The sequence below is a fragment of the Eretmochelys imbricata genome, chromosome 6 (assembly GCF_965152235.1).
Source record: "Eretmochelys imbricata isolate rEreImb1 chromosome 6, rEreImb1.hap1, whole genome shotgun sequence".
Classification (NCBI taxonomy): Eukaryota; Metazoa; Chordata; order Testudines; family Cheloniidae; genus Eretmochelys; species Eretmochelys imbricata.
This window is the reverse complement of record NC_135577.1, coordinates 46,718,698-46,745,782: the sequence shown is the minus strand read 5'-3', so window position 1 is coordinate 46,745,782 and position 27,085 is coordinate 46,718,698. Positions and strand designations below refer to the sequence as shown.

Below are 27,085 nucleotides of genomic sequence, written 5' to 3'. Positions count from 1 at the left end.
GACATTGGCTGGCATCCTGAGTGCTTCAACAACTGGGCTTCAGAGCAGGACACAGCACAGAGACCTCACTAATGGATGTCCTCCCATGACAATGGGTAGAGGCCACATTTGGGTTCTTAAATGACTTGATCTCTGCAGCTTTCAACAGAGTTGACCACTGGTTAGGTGCTACTAATCAGGCCTTCAGGACATAGCTGGATCAGCCAAAGGCTGCTCTAAATTCTGCCAAGGACAAGACCAGCACAGACCCCTGATGGGGAGAATGGTGCAAAGATGCATTAAAGCCATCTTTGTGTTTCCTTCTCTTAGCTGTAGCTAAGGATCTGCCACAGGATTTATTTAATGAGCAACCTATTAACACAAAAATAAATGATAAATCAGTGGTTCTCAATTCATGGCCAGTGGGCCACTTGTGGCCCAATCAGCACACAGCTGCAGCCCATGTGACATCCTCAGGCCCATACAGGTAGAATATATACTGTGTGGATGTGGCCCACATAAACAGACTGCTACATATGAGACCCATAGTGGTAAATAGGTTGAGAACCACTGTTATAAATGCACAGGAAATAGATGCCCATAGGTTTAATGAGCTATTGCTTCTTCCAGACACAGTCTCCTTTCAATCAATTTCTCTGCCCTCACACTTCCTATATGGCCTGACTTCTTTCCAAGAGAGATTATCGTTCTTTGCATCCCTTTGGGATTTTATAGTTCCCCAGCCCCAAAGGAGGTACCAAACTGCACCATTGTTAAGGTGAAATCCTGGCTTTATTGATGTTAATGGTCAATTGACTTCAATGGACCCAGAATTTCAGACTTAATCTGTGAGCCTTGCTCACACTAACATCATTCCCAAATTGATTTGGATTCGGTTGCAGTCATGCACCTTACTGCTGAATTTTTATGGGATAAACAATAGTGAGCCTCAAAGAATTGTACTTTATATTATGCTATTTTATTGAAACAGATTTTCAAAGTCTCCAAGGGGCTCTGGATACCCCAAAGTCTCAGGCTGCATGCGAGTGTGTGCGTAGAGGGGAGGGTCTTTTAAATCTTTTAAATTTACATCTACAAAGTTGCACTTTTGTAGATAGGATTCTGTCATATAATACCACTTCATTGGTGGATCTGTGTGCATGTCACATAATAAGAAAGGGCAATACATTTTGTAAGGAGTGATGTAGCTAAAGCAAGGTTGCAGGTAATCTAGAGAATCCAAATATTTTTAAATTAATCAAAAATCACCAATTTATTTCACTGATGCAATCTACAGATATCTAATATGATAACACTGTGCTGTGTTCATCAGTGACACAAGTAAATTTAGCAAGCTGAGTCAGACACCCAGTCAGAGATATATATTATCAGGCTGATTCTATAAATCTCTAGATACTATTGTGATGAGTTCTATAGAAAACTTAAGGATGGATAGATCAATATTAATATGAAAAACTGAGCTTTGAAAAACACAATCATGAACTCCCAGCTTCTATTTTGCTTAATTCATTAGGAATACAGACAGTCAGAAGACATATAGGGAGACTATGCAGTATTTGGGCCATTTCAGGCACCCAAACCTTCAGTTTTCAGTCAGAAAAATACTTCCATTCACAGGTAGTGGGAACGCTGCCTGATCAGATGGTGCAGGATCAATCATAAATATAATTGTCTGCACTCAGTTCCATGAGAAAAACTTTGGAGATAGGCAGCATCCTGCTGGACTCACACATCATCCCACAATAGTTCCAAGAGCTTCTTTGAGAACAGTGTTCTTATTGGATTATTTGAGACAGATTTATCTGCTTTCAACTAATGCGTGCAGGTGCTATCATAACTGGTATTTACTGCATAAGGGCCTGATCCAAAGCCCACTGAGGTCAATGGAAAAACAGTCAATTGATTTCAAGTGTGTTGACAGAAAGACTTTAATAAGAATAATTAACAATGATTCATATCTTCAGGCCACCAATTAAATAGGTAAATCTCTAGTGTCATTTAAAAGGCTGACTGGTCTGGGCATGTTTTATAGCACTAGCCATCGTAGTCTCTTACTACGCAGTTGAAACTGCAGTTGAAACAATTAGTAGAGCTCTCATTGGGAAAGGTCTCAGGAAACTGCTAATATGGTATACAGTAGGCATAGTATACCCACTTCAGAAATACCACTGCACCTATGGATGGTATCATTTTAACTTTCCAAGGTCCATTGTTAGAGTCTATTTTTTATATACGTAAGGAATAGTTCATTTTTTTCAATGAACGAGCACATCAGTCCTCTAACACTATTCTTGGGTGGTGTTAGGCTGGATACAGATGGACATTATTAATTATTATTTAGTTCTCCCAAACCAGTGAGCACTCCTTATTCAATGAGCTTTAGTAGTAGCAGTACAATAACAATGTGGCAATGCTAAGGAATCCAATTTGGGCTCAGAGCCCATTCGTAGTAGGTACTGTGCAAATGAATAACTCAAAGATAAGCCTCTGAGGCAGAAACTAACACTATAAAGCCCTGATTTAGAAAAGCACACTTTAAATTTTAGATATGTGCTTAAATGCCTTCCTGAACAGGGATGCTTTTCTGAATCTGAGTCTAGAACATTTCCCCATTACTGACTGAATTATTCTCTATCCCTTCTGCCTCTTGGAAATTTCTATTAATAAATAGGTTTCAGAGTAGCAGCCATGTTAGTCTGTATTCGCAAAACGAAAAGGAGTACTTGTGGCACCTTAGAGACTAACAAATTTATTTGAGCATAATTTTTCATGAGCTACAGCTCACTTCATCAGGTGCATTCAGATCACTGATCTCCCCACTGTATTTTCTACTGAATGCGTCTGATGAAGTGTAGATGAAGTGAGCTGTAGCTCACGAAAGCTTATGCTCAAATAAATTTGTTAGTCTCTAAGGTGCCACAAGTACACCTTTTCTTTTTATTAATAAACAGGTTGTCAAATATCTGCAATGGTAAACTGGAGAAATGAAGCAAGGTGACCCAATGGACAGATGCAGTTAAAAAATTATGGATGGCAATAGAGACTGTAATAAATCCTAAAGTTCCTTTCAACAAATGAAATGAGAAGTATAAAGAAGACTCTAAAATGAAACCTGCACTGAAGGCCACATCCAGTATTTAGCATTCTGTATAAAGCGAAGCTGAATTTCAATATGAGGAAGTATCTTGTTTTAGGAGTATATAGTTTCAATGTACTTTCTATTGTGGTATTTTATGGTGCTTTCATGTCTTTGAAATAGCATTACAAACTGGAATCTACTATCATTGCAATAGCTGCAGTGTTATAAGAATTGGCTTTACTGATATGAACGTGCTTTGCTGATGTAAAATATCATTGTCCTTCCACCAGGGGGCAACACTAGTAAAAATATTTAAATAATCCAGAACAATTGTTTTTTAGAATATTGTGGCAGGACTATATATTTTAGCAGGAAATTATTCTTTTCACCTTGATTTTAAAAATATTTTATTTATAGAAACTTTTGTTACAGAGAAAGTAAGCAAATGCAAGGGCTTCAATTTTCAAATAAATTTGTTTTTGGGTACAGAATTATGAATGTCCTTTTTTCTGATTAATAAACATTGTAATAGAAACTTTGAGATGGATTTCATATTGGAAAGAGATCTAAGATAAATGCAATCATCATGATTTAGAAATAAAACGTTACTTTTAACATGTACAATCAACTGCTAGGTGATTAAAACTGATAAATGACTACCAAATTCTGTTTGCAGTGGATGCGTGTACACTGGAAAGCTTGTCTCTTTCTCTAAGAGAAGTTGGTCCAGTAAAAGATATTACTTCGCCCACCTTGTCTTTCTACCAAATTCTGGAAAGACAAGATGACCAAAATCTCAGAACGTACCTTGATCACTACAGTGGTGAAAAAATATCATATGTAAAAGTTATATTAGATATTACACAAAAGTGTCATTAAAGGGCAGGTCACAAAGGTATAAAAATTACACATGTATAAGCGATAGAAACCATGTGCATGTCTAATATATAGATCTAAATTATGACAATGTATTAGAGAGCTATAAATGTTGAGCTAGAAATAAAATATGATCTTAGATGGACAGACAGATTCTATCTATTTATGGAGATACAACTGTCAGATTACATCTGGTATTAATATTCCAATGTATTTTGCCATTGGTGCCCTGAATGACTCTGAATGACTACCTTTTGCGACATGGTCACGCCCTTTGTTTACATTAACAGCACAATTGAATTAAGTACAATAGCCTCTGCATGCAGCAAACTCCCTCGTAATGCTCTGTAGTCCTTGCCCTGAACAACGGGGTCGGGCTATGCGTCAGAAAAAGAGGAGTGTGTGTGTGGGGGGTGGGGGGGGGCTAACGCGAGCGCTCAAAAGTAAATTGTCAGCGTTTCATAAACTCCAGTTTCCCTTTTAGCTGCATCATCCTCTGGAAAACCTGGATGGGGACGATGACACGGCTCCTCTTCGGTTTCCATAGCATCCAGTCTTCAAGCCCCCCGCAGTGAATCCGCCCAGCTCCCCATGAAAGTTGGCAGCCCGGGAGGCTCCCGGTTGCGCTCTCCCCGGTGCTGAGAACACTCGGGAGCCACCCGAGAGCCACGGGCGCTGTCTGTGGTGCTGAAATCGCTCCGGCACACGCGGGAGCGACAAAGGGCGCTGGGCAGATTAGAATCACCAACCCCAGACGCGCGAACTGCCGGTCTACTCGAGATCCTTGCCCTGGGCGCGCTGCCCTGGGAGTAAGTGGCTGCTGACTTGCTCACAGTAATGAAGTGCTAGGGCTGCTATTGTCCGAGAGCTTGGAACTTAGCCGTCAGGTTCTCTCCGGCTGGCACGTGCTGGGCATTGGGAACTTTTGACTTCTTTTTTGGAGTGATAAATTAGATGACCCTCCCGCCCCACACACCTCTCAATCCCTACAGGTTAGGGAAACGTTCAGCAGAAAACCAGGATTTTAAACACTGGACCATCTTCTCCTAGGAAGTAGGGTCATTCCCCCTCCCAAATCAGCCATGGCACTGCCTCCACCGTCTGCCAATGAGTCCTGCACCTCCGAAAAGACTTTCTAATTGTGGCTCCCAACTCTGTTCTGTTAGGAAAGCCGTGGGTTGCATGTAGCTTGCTCGCTCTCGCTCTCTCTCTCTCTCTCTCTGGCTCTCCCCCCTCTCTCTGGCTCTGTCTCCCTCTTGCTCTCTCGCACACACACACATACACACACTGACTCAGGCTCCCTTTATCTGGAGGCGCTCCGATAGCCATGGGAGAAAAAGTTAGAGATTAAACCAATATGAGCGATCATAGCTGTTCATAGCAGTGCCCTGTTCAACACAGAGTGGAGCCCAGTGAAAACCTCTGGAGGCATGGAGTCGGTAAAACAAAGGATTTTGACCCCCGGCAAGGAGGGAATGAAGAATTTTGCTGGGAAATCGCTCGGTCAACTCTACAGGTAAGAAAGATCTCGGTCCGGGGGCTGGATTTCTTACTGGAAAGAATGGGAGGCTTTCCTTAGCCTAAAATTGCTGGATCAGTTCGAATATACGCTATTTGTGTAGGTTAGGTTGCTGATAGACTGATAGCTATTTATAGGTTTTCTTGATATCATCTACAAACTAACGCTACCATTACACTATGGCACCGAAATAACTTGCATAGCTAGCTTGCGGAGGATGTTTTTAAATGTGTCCTAAGAGATTTCCCCCATCTTTCTACCCAGAAATTTGATCTCATTTTAAAAATAGAATCAACAGAGAGCAGCACTCCTGTATTTTTATTTCATTTCAATGCAGGGCACCCGTAGGATCCATTTCACTTTCCTCAGAGAGCGTATTTTTTTTTAAAAAAATGAAACTATAAAATCATTCCTGATTTCGATTAACCGGTTCCCCTGTGTAACCGCCCGTCAGATGAAGAAAAGCACGGAAATGCATAAATAATTGATAACCGAACGATTTCTCTCTTTGAAGCTAGGACAAATATATTGAGAGAGACACCTTCAATTATTTATCCGTCTGCATAGAAAAGGGTCCATTTCTTTTGTAGAAAATGCACAACCGCAATGGATGAAACCCATAAAGTTAATCCAGCAATAGGGGGGTGCGTGTATTTCCACCGTCTTCAGGTGTGTGTATAGATGCACGCAACCACACACCTGAAGTGCATTGACACGAAATTTGAACACACCATTCCTCGATTGGATCACACCATTCCATCATAAATGGCCCTGTGAAATCTGACACTTTGGTGACCCCCCCCCCAAAATATGATTTTTTACGAGAAAACTACAAAATAAAAATCGGGAGAATATATTTTCGGACATTTGCCTTTAGAACAAAGTACCCCACTCTCTCCAACGTTATTAGAATTTTCTGACTAAAGCAAAATGCGCGATTGTCTGAATACCTACAGTGGAAGTTGTTTTTCTCCACCTTATGCGGCAGTGGAAAAGAGGCACAGTATTATTCCAACAATAATGGTACATGATTTACAACTTCCTATGTAATTTTGAAAGGAAAGGAAATATGAAGTAAATTATCAAGTAAAATGAGGCTTCCTATTGTAATAGAAACTAGTACAGTTAGAGTCTAGAAATATATGGTTATTTTACCACCAGCCTACATAAATTCAATCGTTTTAAACGAACTGAAAATATGTAAAATATCTGAAAAACAGAATAAATTAGTATGGGCCCTCTCGAATATCATGGGAAATGTACTTTTCTTCTCTACGAATATAACTACAATAATCGAGTTTAGCACTAAATATTCTTCGATAGATATGAAAACACTCCTGCAACTCACAATACCTTCTATATCATATCTCAAACAGGTTTTTAAAGAATGATCTAAATAAGGCACTCTGTGAACTTCCGAGGATTTAACAAATATTCCATCAGGACTAGCCACACTTCAGAGAATCAACGTATAATTTTCTATTCGTAATTTTAAAGTGGAAATAATGTTTATTATGTCCCATGATCTTTGCTTCATTTCAGGTGGAATCAAATCAAATCAATTCTGTGCGAAAGCTGGTGCTCAGATTTTATCGTTTGAATGAACCAGTTTTAACTATAAAATATATTGTTCTATTTTAATTACATTTTTAAGAGGATGGGGATCTTGCAACCCTGACTCAGGGGAGTAAGCCTTACACCAGTGAATAATAAGAGTAAATTCAACTGAGTACGTGTTGCAGGGCATGGCCCATCCTTTCTTTATACATAATATGAATAATGTTTGGGGTCTGATCCTGCCAATCGTTACTCACCCATTACTCAGGGGAGTTGACCTGGGTTGAATTATTCACCTGCGGAGAATTGTTCACGTGGGCAAGGATTGGCAGGCTTGGAGGCAAGGCAGCGGTCTAGCAAAATGGAATGTTTGGATGCAGTTTTCAAATACCCTGTTCTGCAGGGGCTGCACTTCTGAGTAGTTAATCGGCCTCTTTTGCATCTTACTATAATGTGGGGAATGTTTTAGCGATAAACCCAGCACATTTTTTCCTCAAAAAAGCATATTAAGATTTTTCTCTCCTATAAAAATAAAATACACGTACATGTTTTGAAACATACTGTGTGGGTGCAAATGGCTGCATTGATTCATTATATTATAATCAAAATGTGTAAATATTAATGTATGGATTTTCCTTTAGAAGTTTAAACTTAAAACCCTGGGAGCTTCGATTTAATATTTTGGTAAATGTGGGCACTGAGAGAGCAGCGGAAAAAACAGACCTAAAGTAAGTCTAGTTAATAATCAGAGTGCAGATTATTGCATGTAATCTTCACAAATTCATGTTATTAATATTGCAAAGGTATTGAGTCATCTGCAGATGGGTAGTTCTCAAACACTGGCATGTTTCGTTAAAATGGCTATGACAGCCATTTTGCAGATCTGGAATAAATAGAAATAATTGCTCATCTTTACAGCATTTCTTCCGCTTCCACATTCACAAGCACTGTAGAACTAATTCCTCTCATATTTATAATGTAATAACAATAGAGTTTAAAACTCCAAGATAATTTTTCATCTCCCAGCAATCCCCTTTGAATTAGACAACATGGCGCCTCTGCAGTGGTTGCAGCTGATGTCTTCTTAATGTCTCCTACATATTTAACCAGAGATCTTTAATGATAGATGGACAGTTCCATCTGCTGCTCCTCCCTCTTTTTTGGGGAAATGAATAATTATGCATCCCACAGGTCTTGCTAAAGAACAACTGAAGGTAATTTTTCAGTCATAGTGACTTTGCCATTCAAGTGACCTGTTCGGGAGAGTTGGCTTCAACTCTCTTGCTTGTCTTTTCCCCTTGTGTTGGGCAGAGTCCTAGAGAAGAAACAGAAGCCTGCGGACAACATCGAACTCACAGAAGATGGGAAACCCCTGGAGGCCCCCGTGAAGAAAGCCCCAGTGTGCGACTGTACCTGCTTTGGGCTCCCCCGGAGGTACATCATTGCCATCATGAGTGGACTGGGATTCTGCATCTCTTTTGGAATCCGTTGTAACTTGGGAGTAGCCATCGTGGATATGGTCAATAACAGCACCATACACCGAGGAGGAAAAATTATTAAAGAGGTGGGAATCACTCCCCTTTAATCCCGCAACACGAATATAAATCATAATATCCTCAGGACAGAGTAATAACAAAGAATGAATAGAACAAGTAAGACCCCCCCCCTTTAGATTTTTATGATATTTCCAATCATTCTAATAATAACAATAATAAAATCGAGACGGTTTCCTCCTTCTGCTATAATCTGCTCGCCTCTGGGTAGGAGAATCCTACAGTGAACTGCCCCAGAACAACGTCGTATTTTATTTATAACAGAGAGGACAATGATCCAAAGAATGTTGTGGGGGGCGGGGGGGGGGGGAATAAAAGCTCGATTGTGCCTATTTTGTTTTCTTTCTTTCCCAGACCAAGAGGTCATTCCGTGGCACAAGTTTGTGTGCAGATATTTTGCTTTTATATCCAGCTTTGGGGACCTCAATCATTTCGTAAATTAAATGCACGGAATAGAGAACACGAGCATGAATAAACGACTCCAAAGCGGCTGCCCAATTCTCTAAAGGAAATGGAGTGGTTTGTTGCGGAACGTTTGGAAATATCAGGATGAATGAGTTTTGGTTAACAAAATGCAACGCTGTAAAAGTCATCTATGGCCCAATGAGAAAACATTTTTCATTTATAAGGTGCTTAACCATATGTATATCGCCTATGTACACAAAGACAAGAATATATCTGATATGTAAATGTATACGTGTAGAAATGTATACATTTATATATCATATAGAATATATATTTGTGTATATACACATACACGTGTGAACATACACAGAGGGATAAACAGGCAGCTAGATAGACCGATATGACCGTTTTCGATTTCACTGAGTCCATGCTATAGATATATTCGATGGGCTCCATTGCAAATGCAGGTGATCCACTTACGATGAGCCAAATCATTTTTTTCCCCTCCAAAATACCTTGAAGCACTTTCCTCATTCCCATGTTTGTGAGCTTACCTGCGATGTAGGCAACTGGCTCTCTCTCGGTCTCGCTCTCTCTGTAGAGAGATGTATTACAACTGACTGTGTGTGCCAGGGAGCGTGAGAGTGAGTGTGAGTCTGAGTGTGTGTTTGTGTGCGGAGGGGGGGGGCTTTCCTCTCTCCTCCCCTCAACCCCTTTTCTAGACTGGATCGGACAGAAGAAAACACATTTGTTGCCACCCCTTTCTCTAGGAGATTCAAGGGTATCTTTGGTTCCAAGATTCCCATATTTTTAGGGTTAACAGCAATCACGAGATAGAAATCATGTCTCTCCTCTCTCCTCCAGTACTAATGCCAGATTTTTGTAGGCATTCTAGCATATTTGTTCTAGAGACCAATTTTAACGCAAATCGGTTATTATTTTGGCGGTTAGCACCTTGCCCCATTTCTATATAGTACCGGCTAGTAAATGGGCATGTTCAACATAATCGAAATTCCGCAAAGATTGCCTAGCGTTAAACAATTATTAATAAATGCTTTCGTTTGGCCTGCTTACATCCTTCCTATTTTCTTTCTCCCTTTTCTCCTTGGTTTTTGCACTGGAAGAAAGCGAAGTTTAATTGGGACCCTGAAACAGTTGGCATGATCCATGGCTCTTTTTTCTGGGGATATATAGTCACTCAAATCCCCGGGGGATATATAGCATCCAGACTAGCAGCTAACAGGTAATGACGGTCTAATATATATAAATGTATATAAACAGAAACATGGATACTATACATCGGGTTGCTATGTTTAGATTTTGACTGTTAAAACAGCGGGTATAAATGCAGGCACATTATGCGAAAAGCAGACGGAGCAGGGTGTCTGGTTCGTTAGTGCTATTCTGCTGATGGCTTCCTACAATTGTCATCTGTTGAATTCAGTATAAAGGCAGCTTTCCTCTCTTCTTTATGGCTGTTAGAGGGGCAAGAGTGGACAGGCACTTTCCTTCGGCAAAACTCCACTCACTGTAAGTAAGATGAGCCTTTATGGATGGTGTAGACGAGACAAAGTACTTTAGGCTTTGATTCGCAGTATCAACTGCGGCGTGCAAACCAAACATGAACCCCAACCTAACCGTCTGCCTCTGCAAGCCAGCATTTTTTGCTGGCACTGCAGCACATTGAGGCAACAATTATACAGCGAGGAATTATTATTCAACTCAAGTCACCGAGACGCATATTTCTGAAAAGCATGGGGTATTGAAAAATATGTCGGTGTTCCTCTGTAGTCATTGAAATAATAATACAATATTTTTGAAGGTCAAGAAACAAACATTCGAAATAAATGAAAATGAATCTTGGAATTGTATTTTATTACCATTTTAATTATTTTCTGATTTTATATGGATTTCATGTTTGTTTCTTGTCCTTTAAAATGTATATTGCAATAAAGTTGCTATGATTATTTTTTACTTTATTTAGTTTCCTTTTCACTAAGATTATCACGATAGAATTTTTCAAAGTTGAAAGACACTGAAATCCCTTTACTTATTTAAATACAATCTTTTTAAAAAAGAAATGGGGAAAATAGCAGATATCAGTAGTTATTAATTGACATGGAACTGAATATAGTCCACTCTGAATAAAATGGAAGAAAAACATGTTTCAATGAGCTTTGCACAATGAAAAGGAAGTGCAGATGGTGCAGGGTCTTAAAGATTCGTTTCTATGGTGTCTGGCAATATTTCAAGCACCCAGGGTGTGATTCCACCTGTTAATTAGATCCACTGAGTATTCAAGACACACGAGGCATTCATATCCATCCTTAATGCCACAGACTCATCATTTGGAGAGGTAGGAAAGGTCCTAGTGCCACTCCTCTCCAGCAGCAATGGACTAGGTACAAATGGATATTAAAAGGGAAGGTGCAGTTTTAGCTCATCACAGGAGTGTGTAACATCAAAGGTAGGACTAGGAGCGTTAGACAGACTTATACAATGAAGTTCTCTCACCAGGCCATGTTTTTTATTTAAACAAGGACACAAATATACTTGCCAAGCCTGCAGTTCTCTTGAGAGCACAGAGCTCCATTAAAAGATAAATCAATGAATGGTGAGATCCTTAGCTGTGTAAATTAATGTAGCTCTGTTGATGCCCATTTACACCAGCAGAAGTTTTGGTCCATGATTTTGGAAATAAAACAAAAGCAGTGTTAATATATACAGTAACCCAGTATGTTCTTATCTGTTAGTTAAAATGTCCCTTTCCCCAGCTTTCCAATAATAGATTAGAAATATAAAGGCAATTTTAAAAAATTCACAAGAGATCATCCCCTAAAAGGCCTCTATCCATCCAAATACACCACCTTTCTTTTCTGTACCAAATCCTCTTGTAATCTTCATCCAGCCCATTACAATTTACTTCAATGGGAATTTTGCCTTAATAAAGACTGTAGGATCTGAACCAGAGAGTCAAATTCCATTCTTGATTATCCTAGTGCAATTCCATTTAAGTCTTTTGACTCAATACAGAGTTATAAAAGTAGAATCACAATCAGAATTGGATCAAATAGGTGGAAAACAAAATTTAATTTGTTATTGGCAAGGTGCTGCTGAGTATGCAGGAGCTTGCTTGCTTGACGTTAAGATTCAGTCCAGAAGCCCACTTTTAGCTAATTACAAGGATTTGGACATATCTCTAAAATGTCATTAATTTATTAAAATATGGAAAAAATCAAACTCCAGTTAAAACACATTCATGTTCACATCCTGGAATCCTTCCTACAGTCCAGTAATTCTCAATTTAAATTGAAGAATATCTTTATCTTGTTGAACTGAAACACATTAGCCAGGCCTTTGAAGCTGTCCCCCCAAACCATCATCTACTTCCTGCCAAGAGAGAATCATCAATGGTGAGCCAAGCCATGGCTTCTATTTATTTTTCATCTGGTCAGTCAATGGAGAGCTTTTTACTGCGATCATGGATTTCTTTGCTAATTGCAGAAATCAAGACATTTGCTGTACGTTGGCTCACTTTCTAATTTATTTGCAGCCTCAGTCACAATTCTTCAGGTTCACTTTTAGTGTCCCATGACAAAGAGGGCTGAATAGAGATTTCTAGGATCTGCTTATCTAATTATTTTTGCATGATAGTTTGGCTCATGGTTAATTTCACATTGCAACAGTGAGATTCTTGTTCCTTCAAGAACTGTCTGGTTTTAAATAAGAAATCCGTATATCCCTATAATTAGATCGATGTTTTAGTTCAAAGATAAATACATTTACAAGACTGACAATGGTGGCAAAGAAAATAATGGTCTTGGACAATTCAGAAATATATTTTTGAATTGTTCTTGATTGACTCCAATAACATTTTCAGTTTTGAAGTCAATGGGACTATTTTCATGAGTAGTAGGAGCTGGGTTTGGCATTGTATATTTCATTGTGATTTGCATTGTTGAGGGACTTTCTAATCCTCTGTTGTGCTGAACACCCTCAACTCCCATTGACTTCAATGCATTTAGTGACTCACAAGACAGAATCAGCACTTTACAAAATCAGGATCAGGCCCTAAGTGCCAAAGCTCATTTTTAACAACGAGTTTCAAACGTTGCATCTCCCTGTGTAGTAGCTAAAAATGGAACAGAGATCCCTTCGGCTAGAATGCAAGAGTCATCTCTTCTCCCAGAGGAGGTTCTGCCATTGGAGGATGTTGATGTTACATCAACTGCAAAGAATGAGAGCAGAGAACAGGAATTTAGGGTTGAACAAAGTCCCAAGGCTTCACATTTCCTCCAAGTAAAGATAATCTTTCCATTGATTAAACCTTAAGATATTAATAGCATGGAGTACAGGGGACCATTCTGGTAGTTTTGTGGCAGTCCTCTGCCACCTAGGATTCAGGACTAACAATTTCTTTCTCCCCAGACTCTCAAGCTCTGGGAATATTGTAGGACTAGTGAGCTCACTTCTGTTCAACTTCTCATATTAAACAACACTACCTTCCTCCCAGGGCTAATTTATACTGGGAATGGAATTAATGGGATTTGCAGAAAGAGAGAGAGATAGATCCTTAGCTGGAGGAAATGTTGTCATGACACAGGGCCCTTGAGGTTGCTGTGCCAAAGGAGGAGAGGTGGATTCCAAGAACTACTCCAGAAAAATGTGCATGCACAAATATACTATAGATCAGTTACAATACCATGCCCATTGATGGTCTCATGCAAGACGAGCAAGTTCAAGCTCATACTACTTGCCCTAAGGTCTAGAAATGACAAGTATTAATTATTATTGGTTTTATTGGATTCACTCTGGATTTCCTCAGGATAACTTACAGCAAAATGCATCCCAAGGAAGGAGGGCAGGAAATGAGCGCACAATTATATTTGCATTTTTTAAAATTTGTTTGAATATTTTCTGTAAAACCAGGAAAATTCCACTGCAGAATTTTGGTATCACTTTTCTGCATTGCTAAATCAACTGAGTCAGAATTCACAATGCAAGTTACTGCCAACTGAAAGCCCTAAAAATCATATCTGGATGCTTTTAAAGGTTTGAATGCCAATATTATAGTGGTTCCCCACAAGAGTGCCTAACATTAGGGACTGACAGCATTTCACAGTGTCTGAGTGAATAGCACTCCATGAAATGCTGACTGTTCTCTAACCCTAACCCTCAGAATTTAGAATTAGGCCATAAAAATAATCATGGTTCATCTCAGACCAACAGAGATTTTTAAAGCAAATGCACTTTACACTGATTGAAGCTTTGTTAGATAATAAATAAATGAATATGATTTGTGGTTTGGGAGTTCTTGAGCTCTTATAATTAAAAATGTCTTATATAAAATTGATGACCAAGATGGTTAGGTATTTTATAACCATGCGGGGGGTGGGATATTTTGGTAAAAACATGCAGAAATTATTTTTCAATAATTAATTTCACTGTCCATTTGTAGCACAGCAATGACATTATACTGAATATTTTCTAAGTATTACCCTTACACCATAGTCTAGAGAAGCTGATGTAGTTTGTTTCGTTTCACTAGTATATCAGTTGATTAAACATACATCATAGGATATTAGGGCCCAGTCCTGCAAATCTTAACACATGAATGGTTGTGCTTAAGTCAGAGGGCTCAATTGTTCCTTGAGTTTAACCTCTGCTTGATGCAGGAGAAGGGTATTGGGGAACCAGTTACAATCACTTATTCTGTGCCAGTCCAGACCCATCATTTGTTAGAGCAGCCTAGGGACTGCATTACCTTATGGCACAAGTGCAGATTTCCCTATCAGAATTTAAATCAATGAAAGACTAATAGTATAGTGGAGCTCTATCAATTCCTTTCCCATATATCCTCTTCCCTATACTAGGGGAGTAGTTAGCACATGAGTCAACTCTAGTGGGAGTTCCCACTCCCATCATGGGATTTTCCACTGATGGGTTGCAGCAAGGATCTGGACCCTTTGCATCACCTAAGTGGTACAAAGTGGCTGGAGTGTAATGCAGAATCGGGTCCAAAGTGATAAATCTCATGACAAAGGTTTTACACAACCAACCTCTTACCTTGTAGAGGCAACATTATCTAACAGGGTGAGAACAGGACTGGACAAAAAGAACTCTTTAGTTCTTATCCTGTGCTAACACTGACTGATGGTGTGAAACAACTCACTTAGGACAGTTCAATGGTGCCATTTAGGCAGGCCATGCATTGTGGGAATCTACTGCCTAATGCCCTAATGGGAAGCTGCAGGAGGAATTCTGATGCAGGGAGACTGATGTCCTCCCAGAGCTCAGTGGCACACAAGAGGAGTGAACCAATGTTAACTATTTCCCCTGTTGTGCTGGTCACACTCCAGGAGATAGCGCAGGGGGAGGCATATGGGCCTGACTCCTTCTTGCCACTCTCACTCCCCTTTTGGGCACTGTGCAGCCCTGGAGGTGAATGGAAGGGATACTCCTATAATTGTGACAGGATCATTCAAATAGAGGAGAGAATCCTTGTGCCTTCCATTTCCAAGCCAGTGCTTGTAAATGAACCAATGCTGATGAACTCATTGGGGGTGCTGTGAGGATTATCTACTTGCGCATCCTTCAGAGATGTAAATCTCTATCTCTAAACGCTGAGGGTTAACTGGAGTTTACCTTTAAACTAGAAAAGTAATGAAATTCTGAATTTAGCCTTCTTCTACACTCACACCTCTGTGAATGCTACAGAGGTCTGAGAATAACGTGTGATTTTATGTACCTGTTGTGCTATATAACACCTAAGTGAAAACGTGTGGAACTGTAATATCACTTTCATATTATTTCAGAATTCTAATAATCTACGATAGTTAAAATAGGATTTTTAATTGAAAACAATGGGACCACATTCTTATAAAGTTAGGCTAAAAATCCAGGGTGAAATCCTGGCTCCATCGAAGCTAATACCAAAATTCCCTTTGACTTCACCACTGATTGATTTCACCACTGATAGACAGCTAGATAGGGTAGGCCCATTTAAGTCAATGGAGCTATGCCAATTTACACTAGCTGAGGAGCTGGTCCCATGTGTGCAATTTCATGCTTAATGTAGGAAAGCAATACTTGTGTTTGTACATGAAAATACAGAGTTGAGCATCCAAATGGCCAATCAGATTCACAACTGGTCATGAGCGCAATAAATAAATAAATAAATAGATCCATTCAGCAGGAGTAATTATCAGTCATTGCTTGTGAAAATCTGGTTTTTGAAAATCAAACTATAAAAGAGTTGCATGCTTCTGTTGAGTAAAACAAAGGGTCATGAACATTTTAAATAGTGAGTGTTCAGATGCTAGAACTTTCCCTTATGAAAAATCATGTAAAATATAACAGAAGATAATGATTTTAAAAAAGGAAAGAAACAACCTATGAAATTCTATGGCAATGACATAAGATTTTCTTTCTCTGTTAAATCCCATGGGTCAGATTCTTAGATGGTGTAAATGGGTATAGTTCCATTAAAGCAGCTGGCCTAATATGTTTTTAGTTCATTTCACAGAATGCTGCTGAATTTCTGTAGAACCTTTGTTAATTTAATTTCTATTAAGTTCTATAGCATTTTCTCATGATGGCTTAAATAGAAATATATAAAGCAACCTGTGACTTCAAGCTCTTCCTTTTATTTCAGTTTTTAAAATCCAATTCACCCAAGCAGTAAGGACTGAATTCTGATCACCCTTTCTCACAGCAAGTAATCCTTTTGATTCCACTGAGATTACTTGCATGAACAAATTGAGCTATATTCCATACAGATATATCAATGCATTTCTTCCCAAAAGGTCAGAAATATTTTAATCTGAACTGTGGCATTAGAGTGAGACTGAAATTGTTATTATTGTCACCGATCCCTAATTAGTAAAATAATAGTAATAAAATAATAAATAATAATGTAAAGCCAAATCTTTCTAAACTAAGGTATTCTGAATTCAAAGTGTAACTGCAGCTTAATATCTTTATATTCACTTTTTTGCAGGATAAATTATTCCACACTCATTTTGTATACAGAAGTAACAAAGTATTCTTATATTTAACATACAGTATTGTTATATTTAACAAACAATACATGAGTCATACTGTACCTGGGATATGTAGGAATGTTTGATTTCCGGTTTGGTTCTGCAAGTTCTAATTTCTTCCCTTCTAATGTAACTGCATTATAAAATAACCCCTGAGGCTATTCCTGCCAACCCTTCCTTTCATGTTCACTTCACAACCATGCAGCTTGAACTGGGCTATGCTGCCAGGCACAGGTGCATGCCGCTTCTGTTTCCAGTCAGAGCAGCCAACACAGCACAAAGCACTAAGAAGTCTCTGTCACCCCACTGTGTTGCAGAGCCTTTTAAGTACCACTCATGAGGGTGGCTGGTGGTGCTGCTCCCTGTGCCATATGGCTCTGGATCCTTCCATTTTTCTGTCATGAATGATGAAGCCATTTTCACAATTTAACGATTCACCAAGGGATTTGGGTGGGGTTTTTTGTTTGATAAAAGCAGGCCTCAGATGTGTGGCAAAATTAATAATGCAGCCAATCCTTTATTAGATTGGATTAGATGTTGAGGGATCAGCTTTTACATATTAATGTTTCACAAAAGGCTTAAAATAGGATTTAGTATGAGTAGCACACAGACACCTCCCCCATCCCATGTAGCTGCATGCATGGAAATAGCTGGTTTCATCACATTTTTTAGATGATGCGCAAAATTGTTGTTCTGGCACAGCTCGTTGAGATACACCGCATTATTAACAGGACCAGCCTGAAGGCTAACAGCACCATGGACAAGCACAGACAAAACAAAAGCTTTAAGGATAAGAGTTCACTTCTAATTTTGGTGGTAGCTTCTTGTATTTGTCTTGCTTAGCAGCTAGGTTGGTAAGCCTTTCTGATATTCATGGAACAATCCCAGTTTTGTTGGGCTTATTCTGTATCATTTGTACTTGGAGGCCATTTCAGCAAAGTAATTAGGCATGTGCTCAACTTTGAACATGAGCCATCCTATTCCTGTTTAAGTAATTAAACATGTGTTTAACTTTGCATCTAATGTTTCCTGAAATACCTTCAGACTAATGCAACGCCATCATCATGTTCTGAAAATGTTGAGACACATTAAAGACAATTTGGAGACTATACCTTAGGGATCAATCTTGAAGAGTCTCTGGAAATGTGAAGTCTCTCTCAATACTTCTAGTGAAGGGTAAATAAAATGGGATTGGAAGAGAACCACTAAATGATATAAATCTTAAACTTATTGAGAAGTTCTGTTTTTCTTCATGGTCAGGATTATGTCAGCTCGGTGACATACCTGCTCCTCACCTTGAAAAGAGTTGTGCTCTTAATGCAATGAAGATAAGCATTTAAAACAGTATCTCCAAATAGGTGTCTCAGAATTCTTCGACCAAGTTAATTGACCGAATTCTCAAGATCACACACATCAGTGACAATGCTGAATGTCACTCTCCTGTAGTGCCATCTAACCCATGAAAATGTTTGCATATGGTGGGCAATGTACAATGATGGATGGTAGTTTGTCTAAATATTAGGGCTGTCAAGCAATTAAAAAAATTAATTGCGCGATTAATCATGTGATAAACAAATAAATTAATCGCAATGTTAAACAATAATAGAATACCATTTATTTAAATATTTTTGGATGTTTTCTACATTGTCAAATATATTGATTTCAATTACAGCACAGAATACAAAGTGTACAGTGTTCACTTTATATTTATTTTTGATTATAAATATTTGCACTGTAAAAACAAAAGAAATAGTATTTTTCCATTCACTACTACAAGTACTATTAGTGCAACCTCTTTATCATGAAAGTTTAACTTACGAATGTAGAATTATGTACAAGAAAAACCTGCATTCAAAAATAAAACTATGTAAAACTTTAGAGCCTACAAGTCCTTGTTCAGCCAATTGTTCAGACAAACAAGTTTGTTTTCATTTGCAGAAGATGCTGCCTGCTTCTTGTTTACAATGTCACTTGAAAGTGAGAACAGGCGTTTGCATGGCACTGTTGTAGTCAGCGTCGCAAGATATTTACATGCCAGATGCACTAAAGATTCTTATGTTCCTTGATGCTTCAACCCCTATTCCACAGGACATGCGTCCATGCTGATGACGGGTTCTGCTTGATAGCGATCCAAAGCAGTGCGGGCCGACGCATGTTCATTTTCCTCATCTTGAGTCAAATGCCTCCGCAGAAGGTTGATTTTCTCTCTTGGTGGTTTGGGTTCTGTAGTTTCTGCATCAGAGTGTTGCTCTTTTAAGCCTTCTGAAAGCATGCTCCATGCCTCATCCTTCTTAGGTTTTGGAAGACATTTCAGATTCTTTGCATTTTGTCAAATTTGCAGTGAAAGTGTTCTTAAAGTGAACAACATGTGATGGGTCATCATTTGAGACTGCTATAACATGAAATATATGACAGAATGTGGGTACAACAGAACAGGAGACATAAAATTCTCCCCCAAGGAGTTCAGTCACTAATTTAATTAACACATTATTTTTTAATGAGCGTCATCAGCATGGAAGCATGTTCTCTGGAATGATGGCCAAAGTATGAAGAAGTATATGAATCTTTAGTGCATCTGGCACGTAAATATCTTGCGACGCCAGCTACAACAGTGCCATGCAAATGCCTGTTCTCACTTTCAGGTGACACTGTAATTAAGACATGGGCAGCATTATCTCCCACAAATTAAAAAAAAATTGTTTCTCTTAGCGATTGGCTGAATAAGAAGTAGGACTGAGTGGACTAGTAGGCTCTGAAGTTTTACATTGTTTTGTTTGAATGTAGATATGTAAGAAAAAAACCCTACATTTTTAAGTTGCACTTTCATGATAAAGAGATTGAGCTACAGTTGAATTGCACTACACTATGAGGTGAATTGAAAAATACGATTTCTTTTATCATTTTTACAGTGCAAATATTTGTAATAAAAAATAATATAAAGTGACCACTGTACACTTTATATTCTGTGTTGTAATTTAAATTGATATATTTGAAAATGAAGAAAAACATCCAAAAATATTTAATAAATTTCAAATGGTTTTCACTTGTTTGACAGTGTGATTACTTTTTTTTTGAGTTAATCACATGAGTTAACTGCGATTAATCGACAGCCCTACTAAATATAGAAGTTATGATTAAATCTGAGAACCATATCTAGTTCTAATTAAGGCTGGATTGTGTACCCATGTTGCTGCGAAGATATAACACCCAAGTTGGACTTCCATGGGACACAGTGCTCCCCAGTAGACATTGTTACTGTGTCTCCCCTTGGCCCCAAGCACACAAGTGTGAGCTTTACTTTAAGCATGTGAGTATTCCCATTGACTTCCAGTTAAGCATGTGCTTAAATGCTTTGCTAGACTGTTGTAGAATATGTGATATTCAGGGTCTTTGCAAATTCTCAGGCCTTGAGCCTGCAAGCCTTCACAGAGCATGCAGTAGAGAAAACAAGGTGGCTGCACCCCAGTGCCAGTGTGAGCAAAGACTTCATGTCAGCACAATTAGTGTTCTATTTAGTCCTCACACCAAATGAGCAGTGTAGATATCAAATCACTTGTCTTCGCTGCAGTTATCTCATTTTATAACTTGGGGTTTCTTCCTAGTTTAAGTCCTGTACGCACACAAAACCTTTTAAATCATGTGTGGTGGTGCTTTTAACTCAAGTTGGCTGGCCCAAGAGGGGGTATAGACTAAGGCCTGAATTAGCATGATTCCTCAGCTGCTAACACAATTACTGTGTATAGTGCACACAGGCTAATTCCACATGAGTACCACTAGTCCTCCAATGCCTTCCCACAATTCTCCCTGTGTGCCCGGAAAAGACAGATCCCAGAATTCACTAGGAAAGAATTAATAGAGTAGCTCATCTTACTGTGGTGCTAAGAAGCATGGGATGTGCATCCAGTATTCTTAGTGTCGCACATGAGAGAGTACAGTGCCTGTGCGGACACAGCAACTTGAGTGTTGTTTGCAGTCTGGCTGCTCTTGCTTGTGCGAGGGTAACTTGAAAGGACTAACTTGAGAGTTGAGAACATGACTTGTCTGGGAATGTTGTGAAGACCAGAAGTATAACTGCGCTCAAAAAAGAATTAGATACGTTCACGGAGGATAAGTCCATGAGTCGCTATTAGCCAAGATGGTCAGGGATACAATCCCATGCTCTGGGTGTCCCTAAGCCTCTAACTGCCAGAAGCTGGGACTGGATGACAGGAGATGGATCAGTCGATAAATTGCCTTGTTCTGTTCATACCCTCTAAAGTGTCTGGCACTGGCCACTGTCGGAAGACCGGATTCTGGGGTAGATGGATCATTGGTCTCACCTAGTATGGCTGTTATGTTACTCTGCAGTGAAAACATACTCTACACCTTCTCTATGGAGGATTAAGCCCTTATGAATCTCTACCTAGGGTGAAATTCACCCACTAGTTTGGCTGTGTGAGTTCTGGATGGACTAGTGTTGAGGGAGAATGTGGGCTGAGTGAGGAGAAGTGGCTGGTCAGTTGGGTCCATGAATACACGGACACAGTATTCCTACGCATAATTCATATGGATCACAAATCCTGCTTCCAAGCAAGGGCTGGTGTAGAGTGGTGGCTGTACCCTGCCTGTGGGTTGTCCCAGCAAACCCAATGGTTCTCACACATAAAGCTTGTTTCATTAGGTTTTACATGCGTGTTGTTGTATTTCACCCAGAAGGAACTAAGAATGCTGAAATACACCAAAAAGGTATCCACCATATTGCACGTTATCAGTGATGACAGACAGCTCCAGTCTTTGCTTGAAATGATGTGAAGATCACAAAAGGATAGGAAGGGGATGGTGAACAAAAGTAAACACAGTGTATTAGTTTGGTCTGAGATTGTTTGGGAATGGATGTGGGAAATGCTGTTCTTCCTGGTGAAAATACTTCAGTAAATATAGGAAGAGTATAAAAAGGTAGGGGATTTCCTCTCTCCTAAGGCTTAAAGATACAAGTGTGCAGTGGTGAGAGATCCTGGTGATCATGCAGAAATGCACACCCAATTGCATGCCTAGGGTTGTACATATAGCAGCAGCCATTGCAAGCCAAATTCTGTCATCAGTTATATTGGTATAAATTGCCATTGTGGACAGCACGGTAGAAACATGTGCTCAGGCTCACTGCAGAGCAATAGTTAATAGAGCAAGCAAGATACTAGGCCATATTAAAAAAGGGACAGAGAATAATAATGAAGATATCAGAATGCCACTAAAATCACTCAGTGGTATGCTCTCACATTGAATACTGGGTTCAGTTCTGGTCAGCCCATCTCTAAAAAGGGAGTGAACAGAAATAGAAAAGGTCCAGAGAAGGGCAATCACTGTGATTAGAAGCAAGAGAAGGCATCCATATAAAGGAAGATTAAAGAGATTATTAGGATTATTTAGTTTAGAGAGGAGACGAATAAGAAGTGACACGATAGTTGCATATTAAATAATGAAGTGTGTAGAAAAGGTCAGTCAGGTGCTCCTAATTAGCCTCTCTCATATATGTGATCAAGGAGATACCCAGTGAAACCAAGAGGCAACCCTTTAACTCTGGTAGAAGGAAATACATTTAAAAAAAAACACACTACATTATCATCATGTAGAACTCATTATAACAAAATATTATTGAGGCAAACAATGTAGTAGGAGTCAGAAAAGGATTAAAATGAAAAGAATATAATCTGCAAATGCATTAGCTGGAATAAAAAGGGATAGGGAACATCTATCCCCATTCTTCAGGGCATCAAACACTAACCACCAGGGTTTAGGACAGAACTTTCTCCATTACTGAGAAACATCTGGTACCTGTCAGAGTTGGAGACATGAAACTGGACTAGCCACACCATTGATCTGAACCAGAATGGCAATAACACTTACATTACCAAATTCAGAGTACCAACATTCACTCCAATGGAGTTAATTTCAGAGATTTATATCAGTGTAATTGAATTAATCATTTGGCCCTGCATGTGCAGTTATGACCATCAAAAATGAGAGCAAAAGTAGGCTGTAAATTAGAACTGAACATTGGACCAAATACTTTGCTGGTGTACGTCAGCACAGAACATGGCCATAATCTGTACAGAATGACACTTTGGGATAAAGCAGCATAAATAAACATACAATTTAGCTAGATGAGATGCCTCTGGGACCTCCACATGGTAAATATATCACAAAAAAATTCCACAAAGTATTTTAGATTAAAACACACTGGATTAATTCTAAAAACAACAAGTGCATCTAAAATCAAGAGAGAAAAGTGGGAATAACAAAATGAGACCAAGTGCTTTAGTAAGGTACTTCGAATGAGCTTCTCTTGTATTGCAACATGATCTACCAGATTATATATGTAAGGACTAAGGCATCCCAAAGTTAATGTATTAGAAAGAATGAGTCAAGACATTAGCTAGAACTAGAAGATTGTATTGAGCTGTAAAGTGAAACCCCTGGGTTGAGTGTTACCCTCCCATAGATCAATAAATGTCTTCCAGCAATGCCAAAATATACATTCACATTTCAAAACCAGCCTGTGAGCAAACAATGGAGAGGGCAGCTTGATAGTCACATAGGGCCACATCTGGGCCATTAGAGTCAGTGGGAATTTTGCCATTGTCTTCTAAGTGGCTCATAGCAAAATAAAGGCAGAAGTTATTATGCATTAGTGATGCACTGGATTGTTAAACTCACCCCTGGAGTTTCACTATGCCACTCAGTCTAGCCCTTCTAGATAATGTCTGGACTCCTTATGGTGAATCAGTTAGCTTTTGGGTGTTTTGTTCTTTCTTCCACATATGACCTGATTCATGTTGCAAAACAAGTGCAGATCACTGAAGTACTAATACTCTAAACCAGATTTGTATGCACTTGTACCTTGATGCAAACTCAGATGGATTTAGTCTTGACAAAAATAAATTAGTCTGGAGAAAAGAGGATGCTTAAATACCTGCCTTAAATCCATCAAGGGTGGAATGAGCAGATCATTTGCGGATCCTACAGAATCTACCAGAAGGAATGGTCTTCCACACAGAGGCTTGTTACCTCTACACAGCCCCCTGGCCCACTACCTCTCCTTGAAAGTACAATTCCTATAGTCACTATCCAGGCTACTAAGAACTCCCCATACAGCCTGCTGTCCCCAGAGCCTTCTTGGAGTGGGGGTTCTTAGTGAAGCAGCTGGGGAAAAGATATGTGCAACTGACAACTAAAATTGTGGGAGGTGTAAGTGTTCAGCCAGTGCTCAGCACATCTCAGGATTTGGCCATCAATGTGTCTGCACATTCTGGGCCAGATCCTGGCCTCTGCTATGTCCCCTGGAATTGTTCTTGCACTGAAAAAGAAATGGAGGGCTGTCTTAAATTTGCTGTATGAGAATTACACAAGGGATTTCCTAGGTTATGTAAAGACAGTGTAGCTAGTCATATACTACCTGCTGCTGGTATTCTGCTGTAGATGTACCAGGGATAGGAAAGAGTAGGATAGGTTGTGGGCACAGGATGTTACACTCCAGTAATTGTGGGCTGGCAGAATAGTCCCACTGAGCATTATCAACTGGGCAAGTTAAAGCTGCCTTGCTCTAACTTGCACTGGGAGATGAACTATCCCCGGCTTTCCCCCAAATCAGCATGGTGGAAAGATAGCAGAAAGCAACCTATATTCGTTCCTCAGGTGCTCAGCAATCAGACTTCGAACACATCTAAGGATCTGGTCCTGGGAGTTTTTGCATTTTTAAAAAATAAACTGCTTTCATTTCTAGCAATATTTGTACTTTTCACAAAGGTGGATGCATCATCTGGGAGGAAGGGGTAGTGGCAGGTGCAATAATAGGCATCTTCCCAATCCACCAGCCTATCCACATTTCTGGATGGCAAATACCTTGCTTCTTCCACAGGGAGCAACACTCCCACCTCACTTTGATGGAAGAGTTTGGAGAAACTTTGCAAAGGGAAACTCATGGATTTTCCCTTTTCCTTAATCCGCTCCCAAAGGGTTTTCTGTGGCAACAGAGATCTGGATCTAAGACATCAAAGCACTGAGGAAAAAGTTGTTATATAGTTGTGTAGTACTAAATCATGAAGTCCTTTTACAGTTTCTATTCAGAGCCTCAAACAGGCACAAACCTCATTGAGTCACATTTGCAAACCTTCATTTCAATAACAAACTATTAATTCACTTTGGCTTCCCCCAAACATTCCATTTTTGTTTTCAAGAATGAATGTGGAAAGGCAACATACTGTGAATACTTGTACAAAGGCATTCACACAAATGTGCACACTGGAAGTATTCACACAATCGTCTGGAAAAGTATGGGAGGTGACCAATCCAGGAGCAGAAACAAGAGTAAGAATGACAAAATTATGAATAGTGAATACTCCAAGAAATGGTGATGATTAGCAGCTTGTAAGTAACAAATAGGCTGTGGATAATTCACTAAGAGAATAAGAAAATAAATGTGTTAAATAAATTGTTTAAGATTTGGGACTTAAAGATTTGGCCAATTAAGAATAAATCACTGCTTTATTTGCATAATCATTTACAATTAAACACAGTTATAGGCTTCAGTAATATACTAATTGTTATTTTATGATTCTTAAACAAATCCAGGTTCACTTCTTGGCATATAATAACAGGGCTGTTTCTTCTCAGGCTTCTGCTTCATGATCAGAATAAAATGCCATGTATTGTTTTGATGTAATTTACTGTAACAATATAGACATGAATCGTTGTCTCTCTATTTCTGAGAACAACCTTGGAAACAAAAAGCTTCATCTTCAGTATGTAGTTCCTTTTAAATAAAATGGAGCTTGGCAGCTTTGGGGGGCGAAATACTCTTTGTTCCTTTTGTAGTTTAGAAATAGTTATGGATCTGAACCAATTTCCACTGAAGTCAATGGGAGTCTTTCCAATAGCTTCAATGGGAGCCTTGTGTGTATAAATAATTACATTTTTCATGAAATTTCATGAAAAAAATCTTCATAATTTTGTTCCATCATTTGTCACCTGGAAATATCTTTTTAATTATTGTTTTGCATTAAATGGCGTGGTTTAGGTTTGAACTCCTTAAACCATTTAGCGTCTTTTAATCTAAAACAGTCTCTCTCAAATAACCAAAAAATTTGATTTTCAAAATTAAGGATTTTCTCTAATAGTAGTACAATATTTAGTGAAAATAATTTATATTTAAAAGGATTCTACATTTTGATTTTCATAGGATTTTTACACAACCTTTTTACATACTGAGCATAACAGCTATGGTTTATCTAGCAATTTGTCAATGCTATCAGTGAATGGTATCAGCAGAACTATGCCAGTTTATACCATCTGAGAATCTGACCCCTAATCTGAAAGCATATAGAAGTGGCTCTTAGCTTTTGAGGATCATCCTAATAGCTTTCATTCACAGTCTTTGGAGTTAAACACATGTCCACACTATCAACACCACAAAGGACACCTCCAAACCTGCACTCCTGCTCCGTGTCATATCTCTAACCCAATCAGCCACCCATCTGCCTTTAAGGAATTTGAAACTCTTTTGGCATGTATCTGTACTACCATTATTTTCAGTTCACTTTGGGATCTGGTGTTTCTTCCCAGGCAGCAGCAAACAGTGTCTACAACGCTCCACAATACTGTGTAGTCATACAGTGCTAGCTGCACGCCAAAGGCAGCTGACAACAGCAGAGCTGCAGAGTTGTGGGGATGAGAAACCCAGAGATGAAAAACATTTATTCTCTTTCATTTCCCTCAAAGGAGGGCTATGAGCCAATCAGTTTAAAGGCAAAATGAACAAAAAAACCAAGTTCCCTCTGCAGCTTCTTTCCATTTTAATCACTTTCTTACTGAGTCATCATTATCTTTTCTTTCCCCCATTCCCATCTCAACTATTCCAGTTCCTCCTTAAAATTGCTTTTGCTGTTATTACTCCTTGTATTACAGAAGCACAAATAAGCATACCTCTTGGCATTCAAACCTGCCAATGTGTGTTAGCATCAGTGGAACATTGAAGCTCAGTAATCCTGGGTACTACCCCTGGCTTTGGGAGAGGGTTGCA

General features: G+C 39.1%; 1 protein-coding gene across 1 annotated transcript in view; it reads left to right on the top strand.

Moving 5' to 3' along the window:
• The first annotated feature begins 5,385 nt into the window (after nucleotides 1–5,385).
• The window catches only part of SLC17A6 (solute carrier family 17 member 6), a 47,470-nt gene continuing 25,770 nt past the window's right edge, over nucleotides 5,386–27,085 (top strand). Inside the window, exons 1-3 of the mRNA XM_077820138.1 lie at nucleotides 5,386–5,471; nucleotides 8,343–8,595; nucleotides 10,114–10,232. Coding sequence (XP_077676264.1) covers nucleotides 5,386–5,471; nucleotides 8,343–8,595; nucleotides 10,114–10,232 — 458 coding nt within the window. The remainder of the gene's footprint in view (nucleotides 5,472–8,342; nucleotides 8,596–10,113; nucleotides 10,233–27,085) is intronic.